At 38.9% G+C, this 13,727-nt stretch overlaps 1 protein-coding gene across 1 annotated transcript in view; it reads left to right on the top strand.

The window, feature by feature from the left end:
- PID1 (phosphotyrosine interaction domain containing 1) overlaps positions 1–13,727 on the top strand; it is a 271,854-nt gene that overhangs the window by 112,333 nt on the left and 145,794 nt on the right. The window contains 1 exon segment of the mRNA NM_001314346.1: positions 10,103–10,249. Coding sequence (NP_001301275.1) covers positions 10,103–10,249 — 147 coding nt within the window.

A 13,727-nucleotide genomic window follows, 5' to 3' on the forward strand; every position in this document is an offset into this window, starting at 1 on the left:
ACTTTTAGAATATTTAATATATAGGTTTAATGTCTTTATCAGATCACTACAACATCTGTGCCATTTTTGATTTACTTTAATTAATTTATTTGTCTCTATTATGGGTTCTGTTTTCCTGCCTTTTTGTATACCTGGTGATTTTTATTTAGGTGTTAGACATTTTGAATTTTGCCTTGTTGGTTGCTGGACATTTTTGTATTCCTATAAATATTTTTCAGCTATTTTTCTGGAATTCAGTTAAGTACTTTGATTGTTTTGGATCATCTTTTAAAGATTTACGGTGGAATCTAGTGCTGATTATTTCCTACCACTGAGATTAGACATTGAGTACTCTATCTGCTGCCCTGTGACTCACAAGTTTTTCCATTCCTGTGTGGAAACAGACAATATTGCTAACTGTGTGAGCACCAGCATGTTAATCTCTAGTTCTTTCCAGAGATTTATTTCCTTTCGTTACTTTCCTTTCATATATATTCTGATTAATACTGAACTATTTAAGGGGATGCTCTGCAGATTTCCAGAGTTATCTCTGTGTGAAGATATTTCCTTTTTTTTTTTTTTTTTGTCTCCTTGAACTTACATCTGTGTCAACTTATCAGGGACTCTGCTGGGCCCTGTTTTCCTCCTCCCTGCCTGGCAGCCTGCAAACTCCTAAAGGTGGTAAGCTGGACAATTGTATAATGTATCTTATTTGTTTCACATCTTTCAGGGATCACTGTCCTCTATAGCCAGGTATCCAGTGTCTCACAAACTGTTGTTTCATATTTTTTTCCTAGTTTATTTGGTTGTTTTTAGTGGCATAGTCTATTTGATTCCTGTTACTTGATTGCAAATGAAGTAAAAATATTGTTCTTTAGCACTTTAATTGAATTTAGTGCAATAACATATTCATACCACCATATTTATGGGAATAACTTAAAGAAGAAGAGATTTCTAAATGCTTATTCTTGTGTCATACTTATTATTTGGAATGACCAGACAATTTTATTTTATTTTTTATTTTTTTTAATTGAAGGATAGTTGCTTTATAAAATTTTGAGGTTTTCTGCCATACATCAGCAAGAATCATCCATAGGTACACCCATGTCCCCTCCCTCCGGGACCTCCCTCCTATCTCCCTCCCCATCCCACCCTTCTAGATTGTATTTGCATTTTACTCTCTCCATACATCTCACCCTTTCCCTCCTCCTCTCCTCCCTATGTCCATAAGTCTGTTCTCTATGCCTGTTTCTCCATTGCACCCTGAAAATTAATTCAGCAGTACGATCTTTCTAGATTTCATGGATTTGCGTCAGTGTACAATATTTATATTTCTCTTTCTGACTTACCTCACTCTGTATAATAGGCTCTAGGTTTGTCCACCTCATTAAAACTGACTTAAATGTGTTCCTTTTTATGGCTGAGTAGTATTACACTGTATGTACCACAGCTTCTTTATCCATTTATCTGTCGATGGACATCTAGGTTGCTTCCGTGTTCTAGCTATTGTAAATAGTGCTACAATGAGCATTGGGATAGATGAGTCTTTTTCAGTTTTGATTTCTTCAGGGTAATATGCCTGGGAGTGGGATTGCTGGGTGATATGATGATTTCATTCCTAGCTTTTTAAGGAATCTCCATACCGTCTTCCATAGTGGCTGTATCAATTTACATTCCCACCAGCAATCCTAGACAGTTTTCTTTTCTCCACACCCTCTCCAGCATTTATTGTTTGTAGACTTTTTGATGATGGCCATTCTGACTGGTGTGAGGTGGTATCTCATTGTAATTTTGATTTGCATTTCTCTAATAATGAACAATATTGAACATCTTTTCATGTGTTTGTTAGCCATCTGTATGTCTTCTTTGGAGAAATGTCTGTTTAGGTCTTTTTCCCACTTTTTGATTGGGTTGTTTGTTTTTCTGATATTGAGTTGTATGAGCTGCTTGTATATTTTGGAAATTAATTCTTTGTCAGTTGTTTCATTTGCTATTCTTTTCTCCCATTCTGAGGGTTGTCTTTTCACCTTGTTTGTAGCTTCCTTTGCTGTGCAAAAGCTTTTAAGTTTGATTAGGTCCCCCTTGTTTATTTTTGTTTTTATTTCCATTTTTCTAGCAGGTCGGTCATAGAGGATCTTGCTTTGATTTATATCATTGAATGTTCTGTCTATGTTTTCCTATAAGAGTTTTATAGTTTCTGGTCTTACATTTAGGTCTTCAATCCATTTTGAGTTTGGCTTTTATATGGCATTAGGAAGTGTTCTAATTTCATTCTTTTGCATGTAGCTATTCAGTTTTCCCAGAACCACTTATTAAGGAGGCTATCTTTGCCCATTGTGTATTCTTGCCTCCTTTGTCAAAAATAAGGTACCCATGGGTATGTGGGTTTTTCTCTGGGCTCTCTATCTTGTTCCATTGGTCTATATTTCTGTTTTTGTGCCAGTACCATTCTATCTCTATGACCGTAATTTTAAAGTATAGTCTGAAGTCAGGAAGGTTTATTCCTCCAGCTCCATTCTTCTTTCTTAAAACTGCTTTGGCTATTCAGGGTCTTCTGTGTTTTCATATGAATTGTGAAATTTTTTGTTCTAGTTCTATGAAAAATGCCATTGGTAATTTGATAGGGACTGCATTGAATCTGTAGATTGCATTTGGTAGTATAGTCATTTTCACAGTATTAATTCTTCCTATCCAGGAACATGGGATGTCTCTCCATTTGTTTATGTCACAGACAGACAGTTTAACTCATTTACATTATTACTTCTGTCTGTTACATACTTACACTCTCTTAGTTCAGTTTTCCTAACTTAAGTATGTGTGTGTGTGTTAGTTGCTCAGTCATGTCTGACTCTTTTGACCCCATGGTCTGAAGAGCCTGCCAGGCTCTTCTGTCCATGGGATTTTCCAGGCAAGGATACTGGAGTGGGTTGCCATTTCCTTCTCCAGGGCTTCTTCCTGACCCAGGGATCAAACTCGGGTCTCCTGCATTGCAGGCAGATGCTTTATTGTCTGAGCTACTAGGGAAGAGTTAATTCAGCTATACTTTAATTTTTTTCTTGAGTGGGTGGAATTTTTGTTTTATGCTCCTAGCATTTGTCATTTTCCCATCAGGGTTTGCAAATTCAAATGTTTAGAAGGATCAAGCAAGTCAAATGTCCTGGAGTAGGAAATGGCAACCCACTCCAGTATTTTTGCCTGGAAAACTCCATGGACAGAGAAGCCTGGCAGGTTACAGTCCATGGAGTCACAAAGAGTCGGACACGACTGAGCACATACACACAAGTCAAATGTAGGAGTGAAGTTGGTAAGGCAGAAATAGTCACTGGTATTTAGTATAGAAGAGAAAGCTGGTACTGGGGGGAGAGGGAACATGGTGAATTATAGAGGAAAATGCTTGAGTAAATAAGGGCATTTGCAACAACCAGCTGGAGTTAATTGTTGCCCTGAAGGAATGCAAGTTGCTTTTGTTGATCTTCTGATCTTTTAAGAGAAGCAGAAATGCAAATTTTCATCATATATAGCTCAATTTTTGAATACTACTTCAAATTTTAATCATAAAACAGTCTGTGAATCAAATAAAGCTTATTTATAGGCCAAACATGCCTTTGAGCTGTGAGCTTGCAACCTGTGTTCAACAGTAAATTGTTTAACTGTTTACATACAGAAAAATAATTTAGAAAATTGCAGAAACTACTTAAGCTAGGGATACAGCACATATATATTTGTGTGTATGTATTTCAGATCAATAACAAAGTAAATAAGTGAATACACATACACACACTCCCCTGAGTTAAGTCTTTCAGAAGCTTTGGGGACTTTCTGCATACTCTGGAGCATGAAGTTATTTTTATGTTTCTCCCACATAATCTCTTGAGAAAATCTGTGATGTGTAAAAGAAATGCTTCCATAATTAAAAACTGCATGAATAAATATGGGTGTGTGAACATGAGTATTTTCAGTTAGTTTAATAATAGCTATCACTTTAATAGAGACAGACAAATTCATGAATAGCTGGATGGAGGCCTTTAGGCTGTAATATTTTTTGAATATGGCAGTCACCAGGAAAATTTGCAGTGAGAAAGTTCATGCCAATTTGATGTATGTCTTTCTTTTCTTAAAATACCAGATTAACACAGATTGCATTAAAAATTAATTCTTGAAGTAAAACAATTTTGTGTATGCCTATTATGTTTGATGAGATTTTCCAATCCTGCTTTACTTTTAAAAAGAACAAAAAATAATAGATAAACAAGATCTTTGCACTAAAATGTGTTTAAATGAAAGTTGAATTTAAGTAAAATTAACTTTTATTCACTCATATTCTCTCTTAATCGTCTAACAAATCATTTGCTGTTTATCTAACAAAATATTTTTCTTACATTTGTGGGGTTTTTTTTTGGTGAAAGTGCTAGAATAAATATTTAAAAGCAGAAATCTAAGAATATACATTAAAAATAAATAAAAGATTATTCAGTTCAGTTCAGTTCGGTCGCTCAGTCGTGTCCGACCCTTTGCAACCCCATGAATCGCAGCACACCAGGCCTCCCTGTCCATCACCAACTCCCGGAGTTTATCCAAACTCATGTCCATCGAGGTGGTGATGCCATCCAGCCATCTCATCCTCTGTCGTCCCCTTCTCCTCCTGCCCTCAATCCCTCCCAGCATCAGGGTCTTTTCAAATGAGTCAACTCTTCGCATGAGGTGACCAAAGTACTGGAGTTTCAGCTTTAGCATCATTCCTTCCAAAGAAATCCCAGGGCTGATCTCCTTCAGAATGGACTGGTTGGATCTCCTTGCAGTCCAAGGGACTCTCAAGAGTCTTCCCCAGCACCACAGTTCAAAAGCATCAATTCTTTGGCGCTCAGCTTTCTTAGTCCAACTCACATCCATACATGACTACTGGAAAAACCATAGCCTTGACTAGACGGACCTTTGTTGGCAAAGTAATGTCTCTGCTTTGTAATATGCTGTATAGGTTGGTCATAACTTTCCATTAGATCTTATTAAAGGACACAAAAGATTATTTCACTTTTTCCATAATTCATATGTGGGGCCTGGCTACACTTTTTTTTTTTTTTGAGACAAGTGGTATACAGTGTAAGGACACTACAAATGAGTTCCCATAATTCTTACAGAACCCTAAAGTATTAAAATGAAATGATGAATGTGATTATTCGTGGAATGTTAAAGCCCTACTGATTTTTGTATACTTGTACGAATTAACATTTGTTTGGTTTATTGAGTTTTTCCATTAATTCCATTCACCCACTTGTTACTTGTGGTTTTCTTGAGAACATTTGCAATATTTTTGAAGCTTGATTAGGGAATTACTGAGTCAGTAATTTGCAAGTTAAAACTGACCATTGTAGTTAGCCTTCAAAATGCAAAGATGAACCAGGGATTAAAACCTTTAATGTCTTCCCTCTAATTTGAGTGAAGATAGTGTTCCAGTTATCTTAGAAAAATGAAAAGGCAGGATTTGCCTTCCAAAGAAGTTTTGTATTTTGGATACAGAATCAATACAAAGGTGAGATACCCTGGATTTGAATTGGTAAAATATGTAAATCCCTGCCTACTAAACTGCCAGAGATTAATGTCTGAATAGGAGGAGGAATCGCCAACTGTAAAATTATACAGGGCATGGCGATTACCCCATCTGCATAATGGGGCTTGATTTAGAGGCTCTATTTTAGGATCCCACATAAAGCACCAAATGTGGAAAGCAGAGCTTTGTTGAATTTGTCCTGGGCAGTGCCCTAATTTTCTACAACACTGTTCACTTTCCTTCTTTAAGGATGAATAACACATTTTCTTCATGGAACCTTGTACATCCGTCATGTGGGAACCATAGCTTTTCTGAACCACTCTACTAGATTGCTCTTGTGTTGCCTTTTTATGATGCTACTGGATTATGTTATTTGAGGTTGCATTATCTTTATTATAGTTGTTTGTCTATGCAGAGAACAAGTGATATCGTATTTGACTTATAGCAAGCTTTTTAAAGTTAAAAAATGATAAAACTGAGGCCCAGGAGGTACAGGGTCATGCAGTTCTACCAGAGCTAGTGATGGCACATGGGTCTTGTCTACCCAGCGAGAACTGGATATCACTGCACATACAGTATTTCACTGTCTCTTGATAGTTGGGATTCATGTTATTTTGGCAGCTCAAAGGGCCTTATCTTAGACATGAATAACCTGAGGACTATAATACCTTCTTTGGATTGTTATCGGTGCTTGATCATTAAGGCTCAGTCTATTCAAATAACTAACTGCAAGATTCATTATATTTTAAGAGATGATGTTGCTAATTATTTATGCAGATTAACATTTATGAAGTCCTTTTTAAATTTTCTTATCTCCTTTTTATTTTTGCAGATGATTTTTTATTAAAAAGTAACTTTTAAGCATAAAAGGCAGTGTTTTGGTTTACACTGTCAGTAAGTCCGTCACTAGATCCGAGTCTAGATGCAGCTGGATCCAGGGGCTCAGCCTTGTCAATTCTGTGACTCTCCATTTCTGGGCTTTCCTTGTCTCTGTGTGGTATTATCATTCACAGACTGACCTTGGGAGGAAAGAAGGTCAGCTGCAGTTCTCCACTCTTTACTCCAGTTTAGCAGCCCTACATATCAACCTTCCAGAAGATTCTGTTTAGCCAGTCTTGAGTTTCCTCTTAACCAATGCCTTTGGCCAGGGACATGGGGGTACTCAGATAGTCAACCTGTGTTACATATTCTTTCTCAATGTTAGGGGGTGGGGGATTGTGATTGGCAGCCCCATTTCACAAAGCAGCATATAGTTGTGGAGTTTTTCCCAAGGGAGGGGCAGAAGAGTGTTCTTATCAGAAGCATCTTTAGCTATCACATTTCTACAGGTGAAAGTTTACAAGACAGACTCAGAATTATATGCAAATGTTAATTTTCTGTAAAAGTGGTAGACTGAATGATTCATCATGTAATCCAGATTTTATTTCTCTCTTTACCTTCATCCTTTCACAGTGGACACAAAAGACAATGCCATCAAAGTAAAAAACAAACAAACAAAAAACACTTAAAAAAAAAAAGAATCATTTTCTCTGTTTTACTTTCAAATATTGTCTTAACCTTTTTCTTTAGCTCTTCTAAGGAACTTCTCATGTAGAATTGTAGTTGTCATTTGATTTAACAGTCTCTACTGATTGTGAAAAACCTTTCAAGAAGAGGCTGTCATTTTATTTCTGTTCCAGCTATGCCTCTCAGTGCTGGCTGAGTGGGAGTATTAAGTAAAGGTGGATGGTGGAGATTATATAACAACATTGTGTTGCTTTTGGAATTTGAACTCCATTATTTTTCTATTCACATGTGAAAGTTTCTTATTATTTTTTTTTTTAATGTTCATTTCTTCTGCTTGGCTCCCAGGCAAGTAATCAAGGGAGATGTACATGTAACTGTGATTTCCAGTCTCTCTTGTGCCTAGTGATTGAACCATTTGGTTCTGATAGTAATGACAGTGGGGAAAGAAAGACAGTCTCAGAACTTCTGTGCAGTGTGGTTGTCCAGCCCTCATAAGAATAGGGCCATTAGTGCCATCTTCAGGACCTTCCTGTGTGTCAGAAGTCAAGCTGAGTTGAGCTGCAGCTTCGTGTACCTCTCATGGAGCCCCAGCAAAATGGTGGCCGGGGTGGAGTGTCCGCACTTGCTCATTCTCTCGTCTTCTGAGCCCCCTCCCTTTACAGTCTTCATCCTCTGGCTCCAGTTAGTTGTCCACAGGGGCAAACCAACTTCAGCTGTCACTCTCAGTGATCTATGTTTCTCTTCCCAGACCACCTTGCAACCCCAAATCCACACCCTCTATTGGTTGGGAATCAATTAGGAGCAAAGATGGAAACTTCAGATTAATACCAAGATTTGTGATTTATGCAGTTATCAGGAAGATAGCCTTACATTAAAAAAACTGGACATCAATACTCCTTGGGAAAATTGAGTGAGAGTCTCTTTTTCATTTTAAAATGAAGGCCTTGTTCTGATACAGATTCTAAAACTTCTACTTACTTTATATTGAATTGCATGAAAAATGTTTTTGGCAATTTATATTTAGGTGAATGTACTTGTATATTCAGGCTTCCCTGGTGGCTCAATGGTAAAGAATGCAGGAGATGTGGATTTGACCCCTGGGTCAGGAAGATCCTCTGGGGAAGGAAATGGCAACCCACTCCAGTATTCTTGCCTGGGAAATTCCACAGAGGAGCCTGGTGGGCTATAGTACCTGGGGTTGCAGAAAGAGTCGTTGGACGTGGCTTAACAACTAAATAGCAATAACAACAACTTGTGTATTCATATCTTTCAGTCCTGTGTTTGTTTCACAGTCCATAACATATTCAGAAATGTCAAGTTGGATGAAGTTGTGAGCTGGTGTATTCCATGATCCCTGGTAGAGATAATTATTTTTATATTTGAGCTGTGATTTTTTTTTTCCATTTTATTATCTGAGTTACCTTCCACACATACTTGTAGGACAGCTGTTATGTTTCAATTGATGTTTTAGGTACTTGGGAGACTTCATTAATTAAAACAGTTTCTACTTATATGGTGCTTATATTCTAGTGGATGGTGATAGAATAGTAGTAGATGGTAGTAGTAGTAGTCTGCTGCTGCTAAGTCGCTTCAGTCATGTCTGACCCTGTGCGACCCCAGAAATGGCAGCCTACCAGGCTCTTCTGTCCCTGGGATTCTCCAGGCAAGAACACTAGAGTGCGTTGCCATTTCCTTCTCCAATGCATGAGAGTGAAAAGTGAAAGTGAAGTTGCTCAGTCGTGTCCGACTTCGTGACCCCATGGACTGCAGCCCACCAGGCTCCTCTGTCCATGGGATTTTCCAAGCAAGAGTACTGGAGTGGGGTGCCATTGCCTTCTCCGAGTAGTAGTCTAGTAGATGGTAATAAAACACATTTCATAGTGATGATAAGTAGTGATAATAATAAAGCAGGGGAAGGAAATAGTTATGAGGATTTATGTGTACCAAGCTTAGCTCCATAATCTGTGGGGCCCAGTGCAAAATGAAAATCAATGTCCTCCATTCAAAAAGTAGAAACAAGTGCCATTAAAAGTACTAAAAATAAAGCTTTTTTTCTTTTCTTCCATGAATCTCTCTTTGGAATAATTATGGTGGTTTTTCTTTTTAAAGCTTGCTGTTTAATGGTGTTCTAAGTTTAAAGAAAAATTAACTTTCAAATTATTAACATGAATTTGTCATTCATCATTTACTGGGCTCAAGTAAATGAGAAGATAATGGGTAGGAAATGAGATTAGAGCTGCTTTGGGTCCCTGAAGCATGCGTGGGCTTGAAGGCCAGAGTAAGGACTTAGAATTTTTTGATGAGAAGAGGGGAAGACTTGGGGATCTTTGGCAGAAGGGTGACAGCTGATTAGATTTTAGAAGGATTCCCTTAGGCTGCTGTGTGACAAGGTTGGAAGCGGCAAGACTAGATTGGAAGCTGCTGTTAACAGACCAAACAAAGATGGTGCCTGAACTGTACATATAGAAAAACAATGGTGATTAAATGTGGTTAGATTCTGGGTATATTTCAAAGTTAATGCCAATAAGAATTGAATGTAGACTAGATGTTTACTTAGAGTCCTGGCCGAGACAGCAGATAAAATGGTCTGTTGAGAAGCAGCTAATTTTCTAAAGTTCTGCAGCCAAGGCATGACACAGATGAAAAAGGCAGACAAGAAAAGTCAAGTACGTGTGTTTTTCATCAGTTCTTTTTCATTATCTCTAGACTTTCCTTCAGATAGCTCCTGTAACATCTTCACTTATTTAGCTGATTTTAGCATGGATTACATATCTAGAATCTCATCCATACGTATCACTTTGGAAGAACCTCTGAGAATAAAGTTCTGGTGAGGCTGCCACTGCCCCACGTTTTCATGGCATAGGAGTGGGTATTAGCTGTCTCCCATAGTTTCATTTTGGTAGTATCCTGACAGATTTTTCCTCCCATTTTACTCAAACCTTTTGGCCTGCCCTAGTAAAAATAGAATTAATAAAACAAAAAGTTTGCTCCTGAGTTTGCTGTGCAGTGGCACCTTGTACAATTCCAAATGATTTCACTCTGTTTGGCTTTTTTGTTTGTCCTGCTTTTCAGCACTTTCAGACCATGCTGAAGTCTAAGTTGAATGTCCTAACACTGAAAAAGGAACCTCTGCCAGCAGTCATCTTCCATGAGCCAGAGGCCATCGAGCTGTGCACAACCACGCCCCTGATGAAGACCAGGACTCAGAGTGGCTGCAAGGTAGGGGGCTCATGGCCAGGAGGGAACCTGTTGGTGGGGCAGACAGCAGGATGCACAGCCTTAAGGCACTTGTTTCATAGTGATAACTTTTGTAAAGAGTGAAGATGTCAGACGACTACCAGAATAAGCTCACTGAGTGATGGTAGTATGAATTTATACCCCGCTTTATGTTTCTTGGTGATATAACACTCTTCATCATATGGTGGAACACACTAAAGACATGAATTATACCATGTGTGAATGAAATAGTAATTGCCCCATATTTTCTGTAGCCCTATGGAACACTGGGCTTGACAAGAAAAATTATGTCCTGAAAAATACCTCCCTTTGTATTTGCAATCTGAATAAAATATATCTTAAAGACCAAAGAACAGAACAAGTTTCTCAATAGTTGTACTCTCTGAATCCTTTGGGGGTAAATTTACATTTTCGTTTTGCTGTAGCTCTTAAAATTTATTCTAGTATTCATGTCTCAGAATCCATTTAAAAAGTGTTTTTCATTTATGTAAACCATAATGCTGACTTGGAAAGAGAACTAGAAATGAAATACATAATTTTGGTAAGTTGTTGGTTTCTTTCTCACATAGTATTCTTTTTTACATGTGTTGATGAATATAGTCATCGCTTTAGAGGTAACAAAGAAAATATCTCATGCATATTTGGTCATCAGAAATTTGTTTTGAGTCCTGAAAGTAAATTAAGGGGCAGGAAAATGCATGTTTGCTTGTGGATTTCTTTTATAACCTCGTAGTACACTCTTTCCCTTATTGCTTTCTGGGTTAGGGAAGCAAAGATCCATTGATCTTTCTCACCAAAATATTCCATCCCCTCCCCAGTGCTTGCATAGTTGTGGTCAGATTGGAGTAAGCCTGAGTGATGGTATTTGCACAAAACCTCACACATGTCCATTCATCGCACAAATACTCTGGGTGTGCTCAGTGTCTGCCTGGCAATGGAGCCCCTACCCAACTCCAGCATCTTTATTGGGCTTAACTGTTCCTTGGAGGAGGAGAGAGGAAAAAGTACAGACGAACAAACATTGGCTGATGAGAACGTCAGTCTGTGAAGAACTTGTGGAAGTATCTGCTAGGCAGAGGAAGAAGGAGAGCTAATTCCTGGTCTTGTGCATTTTACACAGAAAAGAATGGGCCGGTGAATGTGGGAACGTGACAGAGTTGTGGTTTGTAGTGGAGTCTTGTGGGGGTCCAGGTATAGGGAGCTTTGATACTATGGCAAGGAGTTTAGATTTGGTTTTAATTTCTAGGAAGAAGTAGCAGAGGGATTCAGGCAAACGAGTTAAATGACTCCATTTGGGAAAAAAAAATTTTAAATGATAACTCTGCTAAGGTGAGCATCGAGCTTCTCAAAAGCAGTGGCCAGTGGCCCTGCTTCAGCAGGGGAGAGTGGCCCCACAGAACTGCCTTTGGTCCCCTTGTATACACTGCTTTTGGTGAACTGATGATGTGAAGGAATTTTAAAACTACTCATTAAATTGTAAAGTGATAAGAAATCAAATTAGGTTATATTTCCTTTAGAGATTTCCTGAAGTCTTTTTGAATTCTGTTCCTGTTGGGGATAGTGGTCCCTCAAAAGCATGATGAAATCAGTAGGAACAAGTATAAGGAGGAGTTTGGTAAAGTCTGCAGGGCATGTTTAAATGGAAGGGAAAATGCAGCTACAGAATAAAAAGACCTAACAATGAAGTCCCAGATACAAAAGAGGAGTGTGTGTGTGTGTGTGTGTGTGTGTGTGTGTGTGTGTGTGTGTGTGTGTGTGTGTGTATGTATGTGGAGGTGGGGGGAGGGAGAAAGAGGAATAATTGCTAGGATAATATAACATTTCTAATAAGAAATATAGGGTTCCAGATTCACAGAGTAATTTTTCTTTCTATGCATTCTTTAGATCATGTTCATTTATTTTACTTCTAGAGGGATGTTGAAAAAGACACAGAAGGAATTGAGAAGAGCATGTCAAAGAGAGTGAGTGTTGCCCAGGCATTGGTCTATGGGGCTATTTAGACAAAGAGAAGTCAGCAGTGATTTCAGCTGGATGCAGGGAAGAACTTATGCATTCAAGGTGAAAACCACGTTCCACTGGGCTATAAAAAATTTATGACCTCTCCAGCCCTAGAAATCTTGAAGAGGAGATTCCAGGTGCAGATAATCATAATCCTAGAATCGGGCATCTGGGCCAACACCTCTTGAGGTATTTTCCAGCTTTTTTATTCTGTTTCAAGGATGAAAACCTCTAATGTATCCTTCTTTAGACTGCGCACTTGAATCCACTTTACATATTTAAATTTTAGCTGCAAATATACTGGAGTCTCAGCCTTTCATTCTCAGGGACAATGTCACCTTTGTGTTCAGAGTCATAGTCTTTGGTTCCAAAACAACAAAACAAAGTTAGATTTTTGAGCCTTGAAAGTTTGATTTAAAATCTTCAGACCTCCCTCAATATATTTTTTATTTTCCAGATCATCCAGGGAACAAAGTGTAGTGTTTCCTCTCTGATTCTTGCGACTAACTTAGCTCCCAAAATGCCAGCTGCAGAAGGATCTCCCTCCCGGGCTCCGGCCTGCCAGGCATAATGAGCACAATGTAGCCAGGGCCCAGCTGCAGAGCCGGGACCCTCCTTCCTCCACACAGTGCTGGTTCTTTTTGCCTCACAGCTCTCAAGTTGTGCCTGCATAACTTTAGGTTTGGGGAGGGACAGAGGCAGGAGGAAGCAAAGGAAAGGGGAGTTGCAGAGGGATTCTGGTGAGCGAGGTCAAGGCCCTGGCTCTTCTCAGATTTCCCATTTCCCTCTGATCTGTATTCTCCGTGGGTCCTTGGCGGGATGACCCTGCCAGGCTATTCATGTTGCGGGCAGCTGGGTCTTTGTATATTCTCCTCCCTTGCTGCCACTTTTTTTTTTCTTTTTGGAGTGGAGTTATTTAACTGTACGATCCACTGCATACCATTAAGATGCTTGTTGGAGCTGTTCCGAGTGTCAGATGCTTGTGTCTGATTTTGCAGCGGAGACAATGGCTTATCTTGCCTGCCTTTGCCTGTCTAAACAGGGGGATCCTAGATGGCTTTGGCTTGTTAGCAAACATTTATTTAATTAAAAGTCATTGGAAACCTACTGTGTGCGTGGAATTGTGGAGAAAGGAGTCAAAGTAGGTGTTGTGAGTGAGTAGGTGGCTCAGGGATAAAGAACCCACCTGCAAATCTGCCTTCCTGATCCCTGGGTCCAGGAAGATTCCCTGGAGGAGGGAATGTCAACCCACTCCAGCATTCTTGCCTGGAAAATCCCATGGATAGAGGAGCCTGGCGGACTACATACAGTCCATGGGGTGGCATGACTGAATGATTGAGTACTCTCACACACATTTAAATTATTAAATTGCACAAAGCAATTTATAGTCAAGCAGAAGGAATAAGATGAATGCTCGAATAAATTGCAAGTGCTTCCAATACTTATGAGTATGTCAGAAACC

This window comes from Capra hircus, chromosome 2 (assembly GCF_001704415.2).
Source record: "Capra hircus breed San Clemente chromosome 2, ASM170441v1, whole genome shotgun sequence".
Lineage (NCBI taxonomy): Eukaryota > Metazoa > Chordata > Mammalia > Artiodactyla > Bovidae > Capra > Capra hircus.